This window comes from Heptranchias perlo, chromosome 4, assembly GCF_035084215.1.
Source record: "Heptranchias perlo isolate sHepPer1 chromosome 4, sHepPer1.hap1, whole genome shotgun sequence".
Classification (NCBI taxonomy): Eukaryota; Metazoa; Chordata; class Chondrichthyes; order Hexanchiformes; family Hexanchidae; genus Heptranchias; species Heptranchias perlo.
This window is the reverse complement of record NC_090328.1, coordinates 102664885-102689408: the sequence shown is the minus strand read 5'-3', so window position 1 is coordinate 102689408 and position 24524 is coordinate 102664885. Positions and strand designations below refer to the sequence as shown.

The 24524-nt window shown below is 44.7% G+C and overlaps 1 protein-coding gene across 1 annotated transcript in view; it reads right to left on the bottom strand.

Annotated features, from left to right (window-relative positions):
- Positions 1-24257, bottom strand: part of snapc3 (small nuclear RNA activating complex, polypeptide 3) — a 37801-nt gene extending 13544 nt beyond the window's left edge. Inside the window, exons 1-5 of the mRNA XM_067983408.1 lie at positions 23915-24257; positions 22881-22955; positions 18683-18767; positions 12829-12933; positions 11573-11722 (exon numbers count right to left, since the gene is read on the bottom strand). Coding sequence (XP_067839509.1) covers positions 11573-11722; positions 12829-12933; positions 18683-18767; positions 22881-22955; positions 23915-24168 — 669 coding nt within the window. The 5' untranslated portion in view covers positions 24169-24257. The remainder of the gene's footprint in view (positions 1-11572; positions 11723-12828; positions 12934-18682; positions 18768-22880; positions 22956-23914) is intronic.
- Between the last annotated feature and the right edge of the window lie 267 nt (positions 24258-24524).

The following is a 24524-nucleotide window of genomic DNA, read 5'->3' as shown; positions in this document are numbered from 1 at the left end:
CCTCCCCCCCCCCATTAGACCTGGATCACTGTCTCCTCCCCCCGCCATTAGACCTGGATCACAATTTTCCCCTCCCCCCCCATTAGACCTGGATCATGGTCTGCTCCTCCCCCTCCCCCCCCCCCCCCCCCCCATTAGACCTGGATCACAGTCCCCACCTCCCCCCCCCCCCCCCTCCCATTAGACCTGGATCACAGTCTCCTCCTCCCCCCCCCCCCCCCCCCCAATTAGACCTGGATCACAGTCTCCTCCTCCTCCCCCCGCCATTAGACCTGAATCACAGTCTCCTCCTTCCCCCCCCCACTAGACCTGGATCGCGGTCTCCTCCTCCCCCCTCCCCCCGCCCCCCCAATTAGACCTGGATCACAGTCTCCTCCTTCCCCCCCCCCCCCCCCCACCATTAGACCTGGATCACAGTCTCCCCACCCACCCCCCCCCATTAGACCTGGATCACTGTCTCCTCCCCCCGCCATTAGGCCTGGATCACTGTCTCCTCCTCCCCCCCATTAGACCTGGATCACGGTCTCCACCCCCCCCCCCCCATTAGACCTGGATCACGGTCTCCGCCCCCCCCCCCCACCATTAGACCTGGATCACAGTCTCCTCCTCCCCCCCCCCCACCATTAGACCTGGATCACAGTCCCCCCCCCCCCCCCCATTAGACCTGGATCACTGTCTCCTCCCCCCGCCATTAGGCCTGGATCACACTCTCCTCCTCCCCTCCATTAGACCTGGATCACGGTCTCCCCCCCCCCCCCCCCCCCCCACCATTAGACCTGGATCACGGTCTCCCCCCCCCCCCCCCACCATTAGACCTGCATCACACTCTCCCCCTCCCCCCCCCCCCATTAGACCTGGATCACACTCTCCCCCTTCCCCCCCCCCCCCCCCATTAGACCTGGATCACACTCACCTCCTCCTCCCTCCCCCCCCTCCATTAGACCTGGATCACGGTCTCGTCCTCGTCTCCCCCACCCCCACCCCCCCAATTAGACCTGGATCACGGTCTCCTACTCCTCCTCCTCCTCCTCTCCCCCCCCCCCCCCACCCCATTAGACCTGGATCACACTCTCCTCCTCCCCCCAATTAGACCTGGATCACAGTCTCCTCCTCCCCCCAATTCGACCTGGATCACAGTCTCCTCCTCCCCCCAATTAGACCTGGATCACAGTCTCCTCCTCCCCCCAATTCGACCTGGATCACAGTCTCCTCCTCCCCCCAATTAGACCTGGATCACAGTCTCCTCCTCCCCCCAATTCGACCTGGATCACAGTCTCCTCCTCCCCCCAATTCGACCTGGATCACAGTCTCCTCCTCCCCCCAATTAGACCTGGATCACAGTCTCCTCCTCCCCCCAATTAGACCTGGATCACAGTCTCCTCCTCCTCCTCTCTCCCCCCACCCCCCCCCCCAATTAGACCTGGATCACAGTCTCCTCTCCTCCCTCCCCCCCCCCCCCAAAATTAGACCTGGATCACGGTCTCCTCCTCCCCCCCCCACCATTAGACCTGGATCACAGTCTCCTCCCCCTCCTCCCCCCCCCCCCCCCATTAGACCTGGATCACGGTCTCCTCCTCCTCCTCCCCCCCCCCCCCCATTAGACCTGGATCACGGTCTCCGCCGCCTCCTCCTCCTCCTCCCATTAGACCTGGATCATGTTCTCCTCTCCCCCTGCCATTTGATCTGGATCACACTCTCCTCCGCGCCCACCCCGCTCCCCCTGCCCCCATTAGACCTGCATCACGCTCTCCTCTCCTCTCCCTCCCCCCCCCCCCCCCCCCGCCATTAGATCTGGATCACGCTCGAGCATGAACAACAGCAAATTAAGTTCTCGGAATGCGCAGCAAGTGATGTCATTGGACGCAGTGTTACTATTCACTTTGTAATGTAAAAGGTGACCACCCCCAATTTCTATCCTATAAACCTGAAAACAATCCATGACCCACACACAATGCTCCATCAGATACCGCAGCTCTCTCCCAGTGTTTAGTTTGACAGTGGACCGTGCGCATATTTCTGGTTTTCGATCGACACGTGACATCCTCCTGAGCATGTGCCAGGCCACCCAATGATGTCACTCGCAGCGCATGCTAAAAAGTTACGGCTCTGCTAGTGGCATCACGTCCAATAATGTTTCCCTCACCCATTCTCGTTGAATGAAATGCACCCTCACTAAATCAACCTTGCAGCTAAAATTATGTAAAATATTCAATGCTGTGGATTTTCAAATTCAGCCTCAGAGAAATGGCTACAACCCCCCTCATGATCTGGCAGTGCATGTTCATGAGGCCACATATTTGAAGGGGCCCACAAATCGATTGCTTGGTTGGCCTGGCATGCAGCGTTTTCAGAGCCAAAGCGAGATGGGAGGCTGCTCAATGTGGAGGCCGCTCAATGTGGAGGCCTCACTCCTCCAGAGGACAGGGGAGTTTGGTGGGAGTTTTTATCCGATCATGCTGATAGCATTCGACAAGGTTCCACATAAGAGACTGTTAACAAAAATGAGAGCACATGGAATTGGAGACAACCTATTGGCTTGCCCTCCACACCCATTTCCGAACCTAGACATCAGTTAGTAAATGCGTCAAGCAGACTCCATCCTATCTATATCAACCTTATCCCACCACAGGACCTCTGAATTTAACTTTGGACTCCCTCCTATTATCTCCTCTCTATTCCTTGTTTATTACCAGGACCTATCTATCCTAATCTTGCTATGTAACCACACCTATGTAACTTGGGTTTCCCCGTGTCCATTCGCGTGCACGTTTTGGCTGCCGCTCCAGACCTGAGACCGTTACTTCTATTTCATCTTTTTTCTTCTTTTCTCTTTACCCCTCCAAGGCCCCTCTCTCCCGTTGTCATGTTTCCTTTCATTCTTCTCCTCTCGAGTGCTCTGCCCCTCCAAGTCCTTACCCCAATCCTTCAGCATTCCTCAACCTTCCTACTCTCCTGCCGGCGACCCAAGCTTGACTCCCTCTTAGTTAAGCCTACAGCTTCTCTCAGTGCCTCTCTCGGCATTCTCCGAATGGCCCATCGAGGCACTCATTGGTGCTTCTTTACGAGCAGCAACCCCAACTGCCCCATCCTACTCTCTTGCTGACTTTCCCATCCAGCACGCCCGATGGGGACTAATCTTGCCAATCTCCTTCCCACTCACCCCTCCCAGCGCTGATCCTGTGAACTCTGCCAGCGGATCAGCTATCACCGCCCCTCTCTGCATTTCCCTCCAGAATGTCCGTTCACTTCTGAACAAGGCCCTTGCCATCCATGAGCTTAATATGGATGACTGCATCGACATCATGGCCTTGACGGAAACCTGGATGATGGATAATGACACTTTTTCCCTTAATGAAACCTCCCCGCCTGGCTATATCTTCCACCACGTGCCCCACCTAGACCGCCATGGTGACGGTGTGGCCCTTATCAACAAATCACATCTTGGTCTGTCCCCCTACTCCTCTGGCACCTTCTCCTCTTTTGAGCATCTCACCTTGTTCCACCCCTCTCTCCTCTCCTTTAAAATCCTGGTTCTATACCACCCACCCAAGTACCACACCAAGTTTCTCAACAAAACATCTTCACTGCTTTCCTCCATCAGCCTCTGCACCAAGCGACTTCTCCTCGGTGACTTCAACCTCTATCTCAGCTCTCCTCTCTCCTCCGAGTTCACTGCCCTCCATATAAACTGGCCTACCCATATTCACGGCCACCCCCTAGACTTTGCCATCTCACGTGGCCCCTCTACTCCCATTGTGTCAATCACGGATAAGATAATCTCTGATCACTTCCGTGTATACTTCTCCACCCAGATCCCCCTTCACCCTCCCAATCCCACTTCCTTCTGTGTTCACCCCTGGAAAAAAACTCTCCTCTTTCTCCCCCCCCCCCCCCCCCACAAGGCATTTACAATCACACTTTCAAATCCCCAACTGTCTAGCCTTTGGCCCTCCATTCACCATAACATTTCTGCAGCTACCGATCTGCTCAATCACACCCTCATCTCCATCTTTGATGCTCTTGACCCCATTTAAGCCATTACTCTCTCTCACCCTGGTCGTTCCCCATGGTACGGCCCTTATCTCCGCTCTCAAGTCCAAGGGTCGCAGATGTGAATATTCTTGCGGACAACTGGTTTAGCCATTCATCGCCAGATCTGGCTGGACCACATAAAGCAGTATTGGGTCCTGCTCTCCTCTGCCAAAACTGCTCACTGTTCTAGGATCATCCTGGAATGCAAAGATAACCCCGGCTTCACATCTCCACTACAAACCTTCTTCTTAAACCCCTCTCCCCTGCCTCCACCATCCTCATCAACAAATGCGAGGAGCTCATGAACTACTTTGTCACTAAGATTGAGACGATCTGTTCAGCAGCCTCTGCAACTTCCCCTACGGTTCCCCACTGTCCTGGCCCTGAGAACTGGCATCTTTCTCTAGTTTCTCTCCTATCCTCCCTCATGCCCTCTCCGAACTCATCTTGACCACGAGACCCACCTCCTGCTCCCTCGACCCTATTCCTACCAAACTGCTGACTACCCAACTTCCATTCCTGGTCCCCACGTTAGCTGATATTGTTAACTGTTTCTCCACCCCCCTTCAAATCTGCCGTCATCACCTCCCTCCTCAAAAAACCCACCCTTGATCCTTCTATCCTAGCAAACCTCCCTTTCCTCTCCAAAGTTCTTGAACGTGTTGTCACCTCCCAAATCCATGCCCACCTTTCTTGCATGTTTGAATCCCTCCAATCAAGTTTCCACCCCACCAAAGTACTGAAACGGTTCTGCTTATTAATTTAGACCCTAGCTCCTCAAATTGTCTCAGCAGAACCCCATTCTTAGTTCTACCTATGCCATTAGTTCCTACGTGGACCACAGCAACTGGATACTCCAAGTTCTTTTCCAGCCGCGAGGAAAGATACTTAACCCTGGCACCGGGCAAGCAACACAGCCTTCGGGACTCTCAGTCACAGCTGCAGAGAACAGTGTCTAACCCCCTGACTATACTATCCCCTACCACATTCCTTTTTACTCCCCCCTCCCACTCGAATGGTCTCCTGTACCACGGTGCCGTGGTCAGTTTGCCCATCCTCCCTGCAACCCTTGTTCTCATCCACACAGATAGCAAGTACCTCGTTCCTGTTGGACGAGGTCAAGGGCGGAGACTCCTCCATTGTGACTCGCAGTCACATCCTCCTGTCCCTGATCACTGAATGAATCTAACTACCTAACCTAAGGGGTGCGACTGCCTCCTGGATCAAAGTGTCCAGGTAACTGACATCCTATGTGACTGTGACCGTGGTAAACTATCCCCCCCTCATCCTTCTCGACCTGCCTGCAGCCTTTGACACGGTTAACCACACCATCCTTCTCCAACACCTTTCCTCCGTCGTCCAGCTGGGTGGACAGCTCTCACCTGGTTCCATTCTCATCTATCCAGTCATAGCCAGAGAGAGAATCACCTACAATGGCTTCTCTTCCCACTCCCGCACCGTTACCTCTGGAGTCCCCCAAGGATCTATCTTTGGCCCCCTCCTATTTCTCATCTACATGCTGCCCCTCAGTGAGATTATCCGAAACCGCAACGTCAGCTTCCACATGTACGCTGACGACACCCAGCTCTACCTCACCAACATCTCCCTCGACCCCTCCACTATCTCTGATTTGTCACACTATTTGTCTGTCATCCAGTATTGGATGAGCAAAACTTTCTTCCAACTAAACATTGGGAAGACCAAAGCCACTGTCCTCAGTCCCCGCCACAAACTCCGTTCCCTAGCCACCAACTCTATCCCTTCCCCTGGCCACTGTCTGAGATTGAACCAGACCGTTTGCAACCTTGACGTCCTATTTGACCCTGAGATGAGCTTCCGACCACATATTCGCTCCATCACCAAGACCACCTAATTCCACCTCCATAACACTGCACGTCTCTGCCCCGCCTCAGCTCATCTGGTGCTGAAACCCTTATCCATTCCTTTGTTACCTCTAGACTTGACACTTCCAATGGTCTCCTGGCCAGCCACCCGTCTTCCACCCTCAACACACTTGAGCTCATGCAAAACTCTGCTGCCCGTATCCTAACTTGCAAGTCTTGTTCAGCCATCGCCCCTCTGCTCACTCACCAACATTGGCGCCCAGTCCACCAACACCTTGATTTTATAAGTCTCATATTGAAATCCCTTCATGGCCTCATATGTTCCTCTCGGAAGCCGGCAGCGTCGGCGCCGCGCGCGCACGCTCTCTCAGAACTCTATAGCCTGCCTGGCAATGACTGGATCAAATTACACATTCTAGAGAACTTGAATTACTCTGCAGCAGACAAAGGGTTGCTGCCTCACTTGCTGAGCTTTTCCAGTATTTTCTGTTTATATTTCAGATTTCCAGCGTCCGCAGTATTTTGCTTTTGTCCTCCCACATTCCGTCGGTGGCAATATGTTACTGCCACCATGGCCATCTTCTTAACCAATCAGATTGAAAAATTGTTGATGAGCAATGCAGAGTATTAACGACGAAGTGTCAGCTAAAATAGTGAATTCAATGTCAAATCAGACGCAGTAGCAAAATAAAGAGAGATAAGAGAGACAAAGAAACAGCAAAATCAGTATTAGTAAAAAAATAGTGCTAGGGAAATTAATGGGGCTAAAGGCTGACAAATCCCCAGGGCCTGATAATCTACATCCCAGAGTACTAAAGGAAGTGGCCCTGGAAATAGTGGATGCATTGGTGATCACCTACCAAAATTCTATAGACTCTGGAACAGTTCCTACAAATTGGAGGGTGGCAAATGTAACCCCACTATTTAAAAATGGAGGGAGAGAAGAAACAGGGAATTACAGACCAGTTAGCCTAACATCAGTAGTGGGGAAAATGCTAGAGTCTATTATAAAGGATGTGATAACAGAGCACTTGGAAGTCCTTAACGGGATTGGACAAAGTCAGCATGGGTTTATGAAAGGGAAATCATGCTTAATAAATCTATTGGAGTTTTTTGAGGATGTAACTAGTAGAATAGATAGGGGAGAACCAGTGGATGCGGTGTACTTGGATTTTCAGAAGGCTTTTGATAAGGTCCCACACAAGTGGTTAGTGTGCAAAATTAAAGCACATGGGATTGGGGGGAATATACTGGCATGGATTGAGAATTGGTTGACAGACAGGAAACAGAGTAGGAATAAACTGGTCTTTTTCCGGTGGCAGGCAGTGACTAGTGGGGTACCGCAGGGATTGGTGCTTGGACACCAGCTATTCACAATATATATCAATGATTTGGATGAGGGAACTAAATGTAACATTTCCAAGTTTGCAGACGACACGAAGCTGGGGTGGAATGTGAGCTGTGAGGAGGATGCAAAGAGGCTCCAATGTGATTTAAACAAGTTGGGTGAGTGGGCAAGAACATGGAAGATGCGGTATAACGTGGATAAATGTGAGGTTATCCACTTTGGTTGTAAAAACAGAAAGACAGATTATCTGAACGGTGATAAGACTGGAAAAAGGGAGGTGCAATGAGACCTGAGTGTCCGTGTACACCAGTCGCTGAAAGCGAGCATTCAGGTGCAGCAAGCAGTTAGGAAGGCGAATGGTATGTTGGCGTTCATTGCAAGAGGATTTGGGTACAGGAACAGGGATGTCTGACTGCAGTTGTACAGGGCCTTGGTGAGACCACATCTGGAGTATTGTGTGCAGTTTTGGTCTCCTTATCTGAGGAAGGATGTCCTTGCCATGGAGGGAGTGCAACGAAGGTTTACCAGACTGATTCTTGGGATTGCAGGACTGACGTATGAGGAGAGATTGGGTCGACTAGGCCTATATTCACTAGAGTTTAGAAGAATGAGAGGTGATCTCATCGAAACATATAAAATTTTAACAGGACTAGACAGACTCGATGCAGGGAGGATGTTCCCGATGGATGGGGAATCCATAACCAGGGGTCACAGTCTCAAAATACGGGCCATTTAGAACAGAGATAAGGAGAAATTTCTTCACTCAGATGGTGGAATTCTCTACCGCAGTGGAGGCCAAGTCATTAAATATATTCAAGGAGATAGGTATATTTCTTAGTGCTAAAGGGATCAAGGGATATGGGGAAAAAGTGGGAACAGGGTACTGAGTTAGACAATCAGCCATGATCATTTTGAATGGCAGAATGGCCGACTCTTGCTCCTATTTTCTATGATTCTATAAAAAAAAATTTCTTATTTAAATTTTAAAAAATCTCCACCACTAATTAAAGGCTGAAGTAATGAGACTCCACACTTGTAAAAGTTAATTTTCAGTGCCAGCGGGGTTGTTTAGCAGTAATTAAGACTTGCCATGCCGTTAAAAGTGTACTTCGAATGGAATGGGCAAGCCCAACTTTTTTTGGCGAGATTAGTCCGGATCCACAACGTCAGTACAGGAACTTCACGCCATTCAATACATTTGAATGGGGATCCAGACGGCGAGATGCGGTTTTCGCGCAGCTTACAGAGGAGCAGCGCATCTTGGACAGCAACTTCCAGATTTTCGTATTTAACTGCGCATCTCCATTCGGACGGAAGTTGCTGTCCGATTTACTTCTAAATAACGGTGAGTGCTGTTAGACTCGCCGTTATTTTCACAGCAAAATCTGGGCCATTGCTTTTACTAATTCACGATTAATGCAGCTATGTAGCACTTCCATTTTTACTCCTATACTACCACAACATATCCTACCATGCGGTGCTACATCATCATCATCGAGTTACATCAAATCCACAACACAGAAAGAGGCCATTAGGCCGGTGTTTATTCTCCACACGAGCCTCTTCCCTCCGTACTTCATCTAACCCTATTGGCATACCCTTCTATTCCTTTCTCCCTTGTGTGCTTATCCAGCTTTCCCCTTAAATGCATCTATGCTATTTGCCTCAACTACTCCTTGTGGTAGCATGTTACACATTCTGACCACTCTTTAGTAAAAAAGTTTCTCCTGAATTCCCTATTGGATTTATTAATGGCTATCTTATATTTATGACCTCTAGTTTTGGGCTCTCCCACAAGTGGGACATTTTCTCTACATCTACCCTATCAAACCCTATTATCTTAAAGACCTCTATCTGGTTGCCCCTCAGCCTTCTCATTCTAGAGAAAAGCGCCCCATTCTTATCTGCCTTTCCTGATAAGTATATCCTCAGTTCTGTGAATCTTTTCGCCCTTCTCCAATGCCTCTATATCCCTTTTATTATATGGATACCAGAACTGTGCACAGTGTACCCAAGTGTGGTCTAAACAAGCTTAAATACAAGTTTAACATAACTTCTCTGCTTTTCAATTTTATCCCTGTAGAAATGAACTCTGGTGCTGGTTTGCCTTTATTATGGCCTTATTAACCTGCGTCGCTACTTTTAGTGATTTGTATATCTGTACCCCGAGATCTCTCTGCTCCACACCCCATTTAGACTCTTATTGACCAAGCAGTATGTGACCTCCTTATTCTTCCTACAAAAATGCACCACCTCACACTAACCTACATTGAAATTCATTTGCCAATTATGCCCATTCTGCAAGTTTATTAATGTCTTCTTGCATTTTGATGCATTCTTCCTTTGTATTAACTGCACCCACCCAATTTCATGTCTGCAAATTGTGAAATTGTACTTCCGATTCCTGAATCCAAATCGTTAATATAAATTCTGAACAACAGTGGTCCCAGCACCGATCCCTGTGGAACATCACTTCCCACTTTTTACCAATCTGAGTAGCTACCCTTAACCCTTACTGTTTTCTGTTTTGGAGCCAGCTTGCTATCCATTCTGCTACCTGGCCCGACTCCACATGCTCTGACCTTAGTCATGAGTCTACATTGTGGTACCTTATTGAAGGCTTTTTGAAAATCCAAATGTATTACATCTACTACATTACCCTTGTCTACCCTTTGTTACTTCTTCAAAGAATTCAACAAGGTTGGTCAAGCATGACTTTCCCTTCTGACTACTCTATTATATTTTCGTTCTTTAGATGTCTATTACATTTTTGAGTAAAGATTCCATTATCTTTCCTACCACTGATGTTAAGCTAACTGGTCTGTAGTTCCGTGGGCTTGTTCTATCTCCCTTTTTAAATATAAGAATCACATTAGCTGTCCGCCAGTCCTCTGGCACTATTCCCTTTACTAATGGATTTTTATATATATGTAATAGTGCCTCTGCTATCTCTTCCCTAACTTTTAATATGCGTGGATGCAATCCATCCGGACCAGGGCTTTTATCCTCTCTAATTTTGGTTAGTTTATTATCTCCCTCCTTTCTATCTTGAATGTCTTTGTATCTTTTTTGATCTCTTTTTCTAATGTCATGCCTACCATGTTTGTCTCCCTGGTAAATAACGAGGCAAAGTAACTATTCAATATTTCTGCCATTTCACTGTCATTATCTGAGTTGATTTTGTGTATCCTTTAGTGGCCCAATCCCTATCCTGATTTTTCTTCTGTTATTTATATGTTTCTGCAGAACACTTTACTATTTCTTTTTATATTCCTTGATAATTTAATTTCGTAGTTTCTCTGCTTTCCTAATTGTTATTTTGACTTCTTTCCTGATCTCTTCGAATTCCCTTTTGTCATCCTCTCCTTTATTGTCTATGTACTTAGTGTATACCTTTTTCTTTAGTTTCAATTTTGCCCTTATCTCTTTATTCATCCATGGTGTTTCATTATCGGCTAGTTTGTTTTTGTTTTTTTAAAAAAAAGAGGAAAGATTTCTCCTGAACTCTATTGTTCACCGTTTTAAATATTTCCCACTGTTGTGCTAACTGTTAAGCATATGATGTCAGATGAATGCACATTTACTTATTTGTACAAACATATAATGCTTTTAGATGATAAGCAGCACTGTATTAAGCCCTGTCTACATTAACATGTCAGTACAACTATATGGATCGAATGTTTCTCCTAAGAGAGATGGGGAGCTTTTCAGCCTGGTAAACCAGTGCACACTGCAGCAGTGTAATGGGTGGGTAAAGCTCTACAAAAGATAATACAAAAGCACGTGACAATAATACAAGTGTGCTGCATCACTGTTCAAACACAGCTGCTGATATATTAAAGAGCCAACAACGTGGCTGGTAAACTCCTATGGAAATTCATTGCAACAAAGATCCGATCATTCTACAGGATTGAGGCCAGGCAACATGGCAATGGTCCATTTCATTCGCTACGGGGGGAAAAGCTCTACCTCTTGCTACATCTAGGCATAAGCACTGACCAGCCAGACCTGCTGGATAACAGTAATTGTCTTGTGAGAAGGCACAAGAGGTCAATCAACACTGAGCTCTCACAGGTCCAAGAAATACACTTTCCTTTGCCACTAGGGAGATTATCAAAACTGTCATTCCCTCTGCTGAAGCCCTGTAAAGCATCCTGAGAGACATAGGTAATACTTGCTCTGAAAAAGTACCAAGAAATCTTTGAGCAACACCTGCATCAGAATTTGCATAGCTACTTTGTTTGAAAGGCTACCATATTTAACTCTGGGTATCTCCATCTGTCAAAGACTTGCCCATCAGTTTTTGTATACGTGGTCTAATGTATTGCAAATGAACAGAAGCTTATACCTTGTTAATATGTTCTGGAGCTAGGTCCGGAGTGTTGCTGAATTCTCCACCAATCTGAAGGTCACTGACACATGAGATGGCATCCCTTAGCTCAGTCAGTTTCTGATTACCCAGCACAAGCATGGTATGGTGGGGCTTGTTCTCCTTGTGCTGTCAGCAAATAAGTCAAATGTTTCAGTGGAGTTCACAATATCTTTGATCACAAAAACATCATTATTTCACTAAACAAAGACAACAGCAAGTGGACTTGCAAATTGTGTAGCTTTCAGCAAAATGGAACTGTTTCAACATTAATACTTAAACACCTGGTAAAACTCTTATTAAAGAACAGTGCTTCAGGGCCCACTGATGGCGAGTTTATATGGTGAGTATCTGAGATGAGGAATGCTCCAGGTTCGATCCTCAAATAAACTAATCTCAGCCACAGTGACAGTAGGGCATTACAATCAGCCTCAGCATTCAGCAAGAGAAAGTCAGCTAGGGTGCCCATTCCTAACAACAACTTGCATTTATGTAGTGCCTTTAACGTCGTAAATGGTTATACAGCAACCACTGCTGGTAGCATGTTAGTTTGGATGTGAAACGCAAACAGGATCGTGTGTGGCACTAATGGCCCATGTCAAATAGCTTGCAGATATTTTAGAAAGTGCTTCATCTGAAAATTACACTATTGTATCAGCAATTAACATGTTAAGCTTGACTTAAAAAAACACTTAATCATTAAATGCAGGCTTTTGTTTCAATCTCTAGCAATTAAGTATGCCCTTGGAAATAATTTAGTGTTTTGTCAAACTTATTCCACATAAGATAGAAAGGGTTTAACGCAGTATTGTCCAATAGAAATTGCTGACTAGCCACAGGTATGGCTATGGCGACGCCATTTTAGCCACATGCACTAATTTTAGTAGAAAGCACCTTAAATACACTCACACGATACAGGTACTTGACATGTATATTTACTTCAACATTTGCTACCATTCAGTAACCAAGGAGGTAAAGCACTCAATGACCAAAAAGCACTCTCTTTTTTGGCTTAACATTTTACCACCAAACGCACAAAAATGTTAAAAGTACACATGCATATGCCGTACGAATACGAGTATTGAGATCACGTGCCCAACGACAGCGTCTATTGCTCATTTTTTATTGACTAATCAGAAATGCAATTCTTCACATCTGGATTCCCAATTAGCAACCTGTGGCTTGTGTATTGGACAACACTGGTTTAACGTATAGCCTAATACAAGCACACCCACCTTAGTAAATATAACAGGGGAGTAGACATTAATAGTTAGGATCACCTCTCCAGCTGGAATGGAATCTTCTGGGTGACTGGGCTTCCTTCCTACTGTGTGCATTTCCTGAATTGCACAAAATAAAGACAAAAGCAGAAGATATAGTTCCTGTAATTAACAGTGGCAGTGGCAGATTTTTAAATTAAGCGGAATTTTGGAAAAAGGTTGGATCAACTTCGCTTCCCTTTTGGATTACAAATTTAGTAACATTTAAGATACAACACTTAAGTATGGCCTCAGAAATTATTTCATGTTCTGACTTGCTCCACCCAGGATGTAAAGGTTTTAACATCTAGTTCAACACGATGAGTTCACAAGTCCATTATGGGTTTAGTGAGTGATAATGGAATAATGTTCCCACCCATTTCCTACAGAGTAACAAACGATAAAGGCTCAGAAAAGTGATCTTTACAGCAATTAGGAACATAGGAACAGGAGTAAGCCATTCAGCCCCTCGAGCCCACTCCACCATTTGATAAGATCATGGCTGATCTGTGATCTAACTCCATTTACCTGCCTTTGGCCCATATCCCTTAATACCTTTGGTTGCCAAAAAGCTATCTATCTCACATTTAAATTTAGCAATTGAGCTAGTATCAATTGTCATTTGCGGAAGAGAGTTCCAAACTTCTACCACCCTTTGCATGTAGAAGTGTTTTCTAATCTCACTCCTGAAAGGTCTGGCTCTAATTTTTTAAGAGTGTGCCCCCTAGTCATAGAATCCCTAACCAGCAGAAATAGTTTCTCTCTATTCACCCTATCTGTTCCCCTTAAAATCTTATAAACTTCGATCAGATCATCCCTTAACCTTCTAACAACCCCAATTTGTGTAATCTCTCCTTGTAACTTGACTCTTGAAGTCTGGGTATCATTCTAGTAAAACTATGCTGCACTTCCTCCAAGGCCAATATGTCCTTCTGAAGGTGCGGTGCCCAGAACTGCTCACAGTACTCCAGGTCCAGTCTAACCAAGGTTTTGTATAGCTGCAGCATAATTTCTGCCCCCTTGTACTCTAGTCCTCTAGATATAAAGGCCAGCATTCCATTAGCCTTCTTGATTATTTTCTGCACCTGTTCATGACACTTCAATGATCTATGTACCTGAACCCCTAAGTCCCTTTGGACATCCACTGTTTTTAACTTTTTACCATTTAGAAAGTACCCTGTTCTATCCTTTTTTGGTCCAAAGTGGATGACCTCACATTTGTCTACATTGAATTCCATTTGCCACAGTTTTGCCCATTCACCTAATTTATCAATATCCCTTTGTAATTTTATGTTTTCATCTACACTGCTTACAATGCCACCAATCTTTGTGTCATCAGCAAACTTAGATGAGACTTTCTATGCCTTCATCTAAGTCATTAATAAATATTGTGAATAATTGAGGCCCCAAGACAGATCCCTGCGGGACTCCACTAGTCACATCCTGCCAACGTGAATACCTACCCATCATCCCTACTCTCTGTCGCCTTTCGCTCAGCCAACTTCCTAACCAAGTCCGTACTTTTCCCTCGATTCCATGGGCTTCTATCTTAGCTCACAGTCCCTTATGTGGGACCTTATCAAATGCCTTCTGGAAGTCCATATAAATAACATTGACATTCCCCGTCTCCTGCTTTAGTCACCTCTTCAAAAAATTCAATCAGGTTTGTCAGGCACGACCTACCTTTCACAAATCCATGCTGGCTCTCTCTGATTAACTGAAAATTTGCGAGGTGTTCAGTCACCCTATCCTTAATTATAGCCTCCAGCATTTCCCCACAACAGATGTTAGGCTAACTGGTCTATAATTCCCTGGTTTCCCTCTCTCTCCTTTCTTAAAAAGCGGAGTGACGTGCAATTTTCCAATCTAGAGGGACGGTTCCTGAATCTAGAGAACCTTGAAAGATTATAGTTAGGGCATCCGCAATGTGCTCACCTACTTCCTTTAAAACCCTGGGATGGAAACCATGCGGTCTTGGGGATTTGTTACTCTTTAGTGCTATTATTTTCTTCATTACTGTTGTTTTACTTATATTAATTTTATTGAGTCCCTGTCCCCGATTCAATATTAGTTTTCTTGGGATTTCCGGCATGCTATCCTCTTTTTCTACTGTAAATACTGATGCAAAGTAATTATTCAACATGTCCGCCATTTCCCCATTGTCAATGACAATATCCCCACTTTCAGTTTTTAAGGGGCCAACACTGCTCCTGACCACCCTCTTTTTACTAATATAACTATAAAAGTTCTTCGTATTGGTTTTGATATCCCTTGCAAGTTTCTTTTCATACTCTCTTTTTGTAGCTCTTACTATCTGTTTTGTGACCCTTTGTTGATCTTTGTATCTTTCCCATTCGCCAGGATCTGTGCCATTTTTTGCCTTTTTGTATGCCCTTTCCTTATGTCTTATACTGTCCCTTACCTCTTTAGTTGTCCATGGCTGTTTTTTATGGCAAGTAGAGTTCTTGCCCCTCAGGGGTATAAACCGATTCTGTATCACGTTAAATGTTTAAAGAAACATTTCCCACTGATCATCAGTCGTTTTACCCATTAACAGATTTGCCCAGTTTACTGTGAACAGTCTCTGTCTCATCCCATTGAAGTCGGCCTTACCCAAGTCTAGAATCTTAGCAGCTGATTCATTTTTTTCCCTTTCAAACACTACCTTGAAGTCGATCATGTTATGATCGCTATTGGATAGATGTTCATGCATAGTTAAGCTGTTAACTAAATCTGGTTCATTACTCATTACTAAATCTAGTATGGCTTGCCCCCTTGTTGCCTCTAGGACATACTGCTGTAGAAAACTATCTCGGACACACTCAAGAAATTCACTACCTTTCTGACAGTTGCTAGTCTGCTTTCCCCAATCTATGTGAAGGTTAAAGTCCCTCATTAAGATCACTATGCCTTTGTTACACGCTTGTCTAATCTCTGCATTTATACAATCTAGCACTTCAGAGCGGCTGCCAGGGGTCCTATACACAACTCCCACTATAATCTTAGATCCTTTCCTATTTCTCAATTCAACCCATAAGGTCTCTGTTGGCTGCTTATCTCTCGTTAAATCATAGAGTCATAGAGTTATACAGCACGGATAGAGGCCCTTCGGCCCATCGTGTCCGCGCCGGCCATCAGCCCTGTCTACTCTAATCCCATATTCCAGCATTTGGTCCATAGCCTTGTATGCTATGGCATTTCAAGTGCTCATCCAAATGCTTCTTGAATGTTGTGAGGGTTCCTGCCTCCACAACCCTTTCAGGCAGTGAGTTCCAGACTCCAACCACCCTCTGGGTGAAAAAGTTCTTTCTCAAATCCCCTCTAAACCTCCCGCCTTTTACCTTGAATCTATGTCCCCTTGTTATAGAACCCTCAACGAAGGGAAAAAGCTCCTTAGTATCCATCCTATCTATGCCCCTCATAATTTTGTACACCTCAATCATGTCCCCCCTCAGCCTCCTCTGCTCCAAGGAAAACAAACCCAATCTTCCCAGTCTCTCCTCATAGCTGAAGCGCTCCAGCCCTAGTAACATCCTGGTGAATCTCCTCTGCACCCTTTCCAAAGCGATCACATCCTTCCTGTAGTGTGGCGACCAGAACTGCACACAGTACTCCAGCTGTGGCCTAACCAGTGTTTTATACAGCTCCATCATAACCTCCTTGCTCTTATATTCTATGCCTCGGCTAATAAAGGCAAGTATCCCATATGCCTTCTTTACCACCTTATCTACCTGTTCCGCCGCCTTCAGGGATCTGTGAACTTGCACACCAAGATCCCTCTGACCCTCTGTCTTGCCTAGGGTCCTCCCATTCATTGTGTATTCCCTTGCCTTGTTAGTCCCTCCAAAGTGCATCACCTCGCACTTTTCCGGGTTAAATTCCATTTGCCACTGTTCCGCCCATCTGACCAACCCATCTATATCGTCCTGCAGACTGAGGCTATCCTCCTCACTATTTACCACCCTACCAATCTTTGTATCATCAGCGAACTTACTGATCATACCTTTTACATTCATATCCAAGTCATTAATGTAGACCACAAACAGCAAGGGACCCAGCACCGATCCCTGTGGTACCCCACTGGCCACAGGCTTCCAGTCACAAAAACAACCTTCGACCATCACCCTCTGCCTTCTGCCACTAAGCCAGTTTTGTATCCAAAGTGCCAAGGCACCCTGGATTCCATGGGCTCGTACCTTCTTGACCAGTCTCCTGTGGGGGACTTTATCGAAGGCCTTACTGAAATCCATGTATACCACATCCACTGCGTTACCCTCATCCACACGCCTAGTCACCCCCTCAAAAAATTCAATCAAATTAGTCAGACATGATCTTCCCTTGACAAAGCCATGTTGACTATCCCTGATTAATCCTTGCTTCTCCAAGGATTAATCCTCCTTTATCATTGAAGTGATTTCATCTCTAATCACTAAGGCTACTCCTGCCCCCTTCCATTTTCCCTACCTCTCCCGTAGACCTTATAACCTGGTATATTTAGTTCCCAATCCTGACCATCCTGCACCTATGTCTCAGTAATAGCCATCATGTCATACCCTCCAATTTGAATTTGTGCCTGTAGTTCATATAATTTATTCCTTGTACTCTGTGCGTTTGTATATAGAACTTTTAGTTGGGCCACACACCCTAGCCTGTCCTTCAGCTTTGATGCTGGGTTAATCGCTTTACACCTTCTAGTTTTCACTTTATCTGTAGTGCCTAAAGTACACTCTCCTTCTGCTGCTCTACACTTTCCCCTTTCACTTGTTCTTGAACAACTATTTGTATTCAGTATTTCATGCACAAAACACAAAGACAAAGGTAAAGAATGGCATTTTATGTCTTAATTTGCTTGTACAAATGCTGATTTTGAAGGACTGAACACACTGCACACTTAAATACAATAAGGAGCGTCACACAGCAAAAATTACCCCCCAACTTGCATCATATTTTCTCCTTAAAAGGGTGATGACCTTGTGGAAAAGAGCAAGGATTTCTTCAGCTTCCTACCTGTTCTGTTAGCCAAATGGGTACATTAAAAGAGATCGAGTGTCTGCAGGGGAAAATCTGTTTCAATTTTAGTTATCTTTTAATACACTATGTATTCAGTGCCACAGCACCAGTGCAAAACAGAGCTGGCTCTGATTATTTAAAAAGTCTTTTGGTGATGGTGGCTGTGAATAAAGCAAAAGGGCTTTTTTTTTAAGAAAAAGTACTCTTCTCCCTCCTCCCTCCCTATTCCCCTTTAAAACAGACTCTTAATATAAAATGTATCAATGCATTTCTTACAGAAACCAGACCTGCTATCCTCATCAGTAGCCCTACCACCCGCAGGTCTGCTCCCGGTTACTTGTTAAATACTGTGGAGGAAAGATTAAATTTATTTACATAGTAAAGCTACAGTGTAAAGACAAAAGTGCGCTTTGGCAAAAAAATCATTTTGTTTACATACTTTTTTTAAAAAATTGTTTTCCCTACCGCCCACATTTAAAAAAAGATTATTCTCCCTCCCTTTGAACAAAACACTACTTCTCAAGTGAAAGGGGCAGGGGGGGGGAAACAGATGACAGTGTTTTCAAGCCTCTGGTCTTGCTACTTGTGAGTCAACATCGAGCAAAAGGGGAAAAAAGCAAATCTAAGACTGACTTGCTCTCCAATGTCCCCTTTCTCACCCTGTGCAAAAGTATCTAGCCTTGCCTGACACTTAACTTGACTGTGCCACCGAAATTAGAAGCTTAGTACATCACAGTGAAGAGACGCACACATCAGAGTTTCCACAATACGGTTTCTGATCTAAAACTATTATAATTTTGATTAAGGCAAATATACTTACATGTTCATGTGCAAACACTTCATGCCTACCAGCACGATCACAAATCACACGTTCCTCTCTCTTGTCAATTACTTTCTTTCGGATTCTGCATAAGAAAAGAATTTCAAAATAAGAGTTGAAGTTTCAAAATAAATACTGACAGGGAAGGCCAACAGCCAACCTATTACAGCATCTAACTGCTTTCCTCCAATATTCTACCTGGAAGTCCACTCCAAGTGCTGACCACTTTTTGCATGAGGAATTCTTGACAATGGTCCTAAATTTGCTTTTTCAATGGTATTCTACTGCCCTGCAAGTATTATTTAAAGATAGTCTTTGTTCGAAGTTTCTCTTCCACTAAAATATATAGCTTAGATGTATATTTGATTAAATGCAGGAGAAACCGATGTTAAGACTCCAAATTCACAAAACCATGTGATCCAGAGAAAATGCCATTTATTTGAAATTAAAGGGGAATGACATTCTTGAAATGTCAAGTACCCTTTCCTTATACATTTCAATATTTATTAAAATCCCTTCAGTATTAAAAAAAATTATTTATAAGCACAGCACCCCACTATCAAAGGCAGCTGAACAGGTTAGGTCAGGTGGAAGCCCTCCAACACATTCAGCTGTCGTCATTCCTGGTAATTACAAAACTTTCCCAGCTGAGCTGAGATTTCCTTGTGCAAAATTTTCTAAGTACAATTTGATAGTCTCTTCCTTCATCAGCAGTATTATAGGAATTTAAATGACTACAAACAAGATTCTAAATAGTGACGCAGAGTATATTTTTTGCATATTAAGCAGCTCCTCCCACCCAACCCCACTTTCCAGCCAAAATAACCTGAAGAAAATCACGAAAGATGCCCCTTCAGTCACTGCAGCCCCTAGAACAGTAAATGTTTTAATATATTCTGACTGTTCCAAGCGTTGCCACTGCTTCACAGACAGGGAAAAGGAGAAAAGCAGCCAGAAAGAAGGGAACAGGAGGTCGTCAGCCAGGGGGCACAGAGCGATGTTGAAGAGAACAGGCTAGGATTTTATAATTACATTTCCCAGAGTGAGCTGAGTCCCATCCACCACAGTGACTCAAGTAAAAGATGATCCTCTTCTTTCGACCCCGAAATAGTGACCTAAATTTCTAGTCTTATACATGACTACATAAAGTTCTAACAATTAACAGAGCACTAGTACCCTAAGACTGCTTTAATTACTTCTAAAGATATTTAAATAAAATCCTAAAAACAGGTAACTATTAGTTTTAGGGGTGTTTCAGCACTTCAGCTTGTATCTGGTGGGTTTTCACAGCAACAGCACCACCACAATAGAGTAGTGTTTCCATCCAAAATTATTTTTGCATTTTATAGCTGAAGTGCCACTATGAACACAGTCAATTTCAACAACCATACCGAATAAATAGGTGTCAGCCATGGCTCAGTGGTAGCACTCTTGCCTCAGTCAGGTCATGAGTTCAAGTTCCACTCCAGAGACTTGAACACATAATCTAGGTAACACTTCAGCATAGTACCGAAAGAGTGCTGCACCAATGGAGATGCCGTCTTTCAGATGAGACATTAAACCGAGGCCTCATCTGCCCTCTCAGGTGGACATAAAAGACCCCATGGCACTATTCAAAGAAGAGCAAGGGTGTTCTCCTGGTCAATACTTATTGCTCAAACAACAGTAAATCAGGAGATCTGGTCATTAATCTCATTGCAGTTTGTGGGGCCTTGCTGTGTGCAAATTGGCTATTATGTTCCCCTACATTACAACAGTGACTACACTTTAAAAGTACTTTGTTAGCTGTGAAGTGCTTCAGGATGCCTGGAGGTTGTGAAAGGTGCTATATAAATGCAAGTTCTTTCTTAATACTTAGTTTCTGTAATGTAATTATCCTGTGAAGGAATAGGACTTCAAAAAATTGCCATTCAATATATGTTCCATACTCCCAACGTGGTCACTGGTGATGCTGGTGTTGAAAGCAATCTGTGATCTGAAGTGCATCATGAAAAGGCAACTTTTGTAACTTTTAAGCCTCCCCAACATTTAGCACTACTAGTGGTTGGGGGGGGGGGGGGGGGGGGGAAGGGAGGGTGGTGTTGAGCAAGATTACGTTGTTTAATGGATAGGGTGAGCCTAGGATAGGATGATCTTTTCCCACCTCTCTTTTTGTATGCTGCTATAAAAACTCAAAAGTTTAAGACACCTATTGTAGTCAGTGCCATGTATTCTCTTAACCTGAATAATTATTTGGGTCATGGAATATGAATTAATCTTAATATCCAGATTATACTTTACCTAATTAATTTAATATAGACTCAACTTTAAAAAAGGATATGGTCCAAGAGTCCTCTAGGGTCTCCTGAATCTAGGAGTAAAAGTCTTCCATGGCTCCCAGCTCCAGATTAAGTTATTCAAATTTCCTGTGTGTTACCAAAAACTAATAGCAACCTTATGATGTCCAGATTGAAAAAGAAACCACTACAATCGCAAATAACAAATGCTGTCTGTCAACTGTTCTATAGTTAAAAATTCCATACTAAAACATACAGTCAAGGACAAAAGATATCTCACAAATTACAGGTCTGCCTTAGATATTATCACAGGTTCAAATATTGGGTTCCACATCTCTGGTTTCTCTCATAAGTGGTCCAGTGTCCTTTACAATCCTTTACTGCCTAATAGCCTAAAACAGAGTTGTAACAATAAAACTCCTTGGTATTTGAACTGGATACTGTAATCTTGCATGTGTGTTTCTCCTATCTTCTGGAAGGATGACTAATGCACAGTCTAGTGAGATGAGTCCAAAAATAAACTAACAAGGTAATTTATTTTCACATAATGTGTGAATGAACAGATTAACATTTACAGTAAACTTTAAATCTATTCCATAATTCCTTGCAATATAGAATATATCAAAGCACACCACACTGTTAGTGGGCTAGATACACTTTTCTAACTAGCAATTCCCTGAAACTAACTGGCACTAAAACTAAGGGAGGTGCAGTCCAGATTTCTCCTAACTGTCTGTCACCTTGTCCCACTTAGGCAGGAAACCAAAGACTTATAAACTCTAAGCATCCCCCAGCTCTTGACTGGGGATTGGCTAATTGAGCTGCCAATCTAACTGGCTACTGCTTTCCGAGGTGGCAGCTTCCCTGGCAGCAATTCCCCACTGGGCTCACATGAATAGGTATAATGTTAGAATGGATTCAAAGTCCTTTCTGAAATATGTTCACGATTCTCATGGTCTCAAATTGATGTGGTACGAGAAAAACCATCCTGGACGATGCATCGAATGTTTCTAATTCGCATTTACGGAACACGTTTGCTCTGAGGATTTGATCCCCTCTGGGCCAGAATTAACTGAGTAGTAACATCTTAAGATAAATGAAACCAAATTCCTCAAAAATCCCAGAACATGACACAAAGGAAACATTAAAATCATTAGCAATTCCCAGCATGGTCACTCAGAGATGTCCTAAATTAATGTTATTTAACACTCAAGAGGTAGCATTTATTATTTAGTGAAACACACAACTTCTGTGTTTCACCCTGCTCATTAGAATTGCTATTCTGCCCACCTCTGCTGTTGGTGTGGAAGGAGAAATGTTAGCTAGCTTTGTGATGCACAAAAACATACCCCTCCCCCAAAAAGAATTAACGGCAGTGATGAGGTAGAATACACCGATATTTTTTTAAAGGATGTCTGTATTCCCTCCCCATGAGGGGGTCCTTATCTAAAAACCCTAATAAATCTGATGTTATAAAATCTTCTCTCATTGCATCCTGGCCTGCTATAACCTTCCTAGAGGTTTTGGCTCCTTCTGCTGTCCCTACTGATGTTCCCCAATCTCTTTCTAACACCTTCCTCTCTAGAATTCACCCATACACACCTTCTATTAGTGCATAGACTGCATGTACTTTACAAATGATCATTGTGAAGGCGTTTATTGGGGCAGAGAGATTGTTCTGTTGGCTTGATTGGAGAGAATGTCAAACTCTGGGGCATATGGCTGTGCAGGATTTGAGTAGTTCCTTCTCCATGTATCCAGGGCAGGATTGGGGATTTCCTCTGCAAATAGAGGATTCAAATTCCCAATCTGCTATTAAAGTGCAAGTTTTTAAAAAAGTAACCTAAATGAAAAATAAAGTTATGTTTATCTATTTTTGTAAAATCAAAGAATAGGGAGAAACAAATAAACAAAATACATACTTCAATGTGACCAGGTCTGTATCTTCTGGGATGACATCTGTATTGATCTCTTCTGAGCAGTTCAATGTATCAACACTGTACAAAACAAAGAAAAAATATTTGTAATAGGAACCATGTGAAACTGTGATGGAGAGATGGTTGCCTGTGCTTCACAAACAAGAAAACTCAGTACTGCAAACTTCAGCTGAGTCTTAGTCTAGCGAGCTGGTGTGAATTTCAGCCCTAGCGGAGGGAGGGAACGAACGATCTTGAATTTATACGCAACCTGATTTACCACTAGCCGAAAACAGACATTCACAGGATGTCAGAGATGTGTACAGTTGGTATAGTAAATCCTTCCTGTCACCTTTTCATTTCAATAAATTTAAACTCCCAAACCACCAAACTATTACAGTAACACAGCTCTTCTTCTTTCTGTATATAGATGGATAATGCCACATTTCCAAATTAGATCCAACTATTTTCAGAAACACAAAAGGCCTTTATTTTGTCTCCTGTGCCGAGGCATGTCTCCAATCAAGCAGGGCGAACATCCCTCACTCTAGAATACTGGTGCACCCTAATGACTTGGTTAAGATATATATTTTGGGTTAAAGATAGCAGGATGTCTGCAAGAGCTGCTAGAGGGCCTTCCCAAAGAAGCTTGCAACTTAAGTTCAAAATTCATCACTATGAAACCGCTCTAAATCAAAATGTTTCACAGTATGGGAGATGTAATAAAACACGTCTGCCTCCATCCCTCAATTGAACCATTACTGTGGTTGCCAATCTTATGGTTTCCATTGGCAGGATGGTCAGTAACCAGATTTACGGTAATTATCAAAAGAACCAGTGCTTTGTGTGGGTTAAGCTGAATTGTTTTAGTGGGTTAAACTCCAGCAGTGCCCCTGTGTACATTTGAGGATGTCTCAGCCTTGGTTCTCATCAACCTGAATCCAAGGGGACTTGTTTACTGCAGCCACCCATCTGATTCTGATACTGTGCCCCTGACCCGGTCACTGTGCTATGTCTCCCTCCCTCCCTCCCTCTCTCACCCGCACACCAGCTGCAGCTCCGTCACCATGTCCAAGGGAAGGCCCAGCTGGGTTACCAGCTGCTGCCCCACCACCTCCTCCTCTTCCTCCTCCTCCAACCCCAGGTCCGCCTGATCCAGCTTCTCCCGCCACAGGCTGCCGAAGGAACCCACGCGGAGAACTTTCGTGTTTACGTCCGGCACCTCGTACTCGGGAACACCGCCGGAGCTCGAGGCCCTAAAGCCGCCTCCCGCCGCGCTCGGCCCCGCCGCCATCTCCCTCCTCACGGTCAAACACCGCCCGCCAGCGGCGAGCACTCTGGGAACTGTACTTCCGGGCCTCCAACATGGCGTCACTGGACCGGAAATGATCGAACGAGGGAGGGGGGAATTAGAGAGGGGAGAAGGGAAAGGGGATATGAGAGAGGGCGGGAGGATGTGAGGGGGCGATGAAAGAGGGGGAAAAGGGAGACAGAGGGAGGGAGGGGGAGAAGGGAGACAGAGGGAGGGAGGGGGAGAAGGGAGACAGAGGGAGGGAGGGGGAGAAGGGAGACAGAGGGAGGGAGGGGGAGAAGGGAGACAGAGGGAGGGAGGGGGAGAAGGGAGACAGAGGGAGGGAGGGGGAGAAGGGA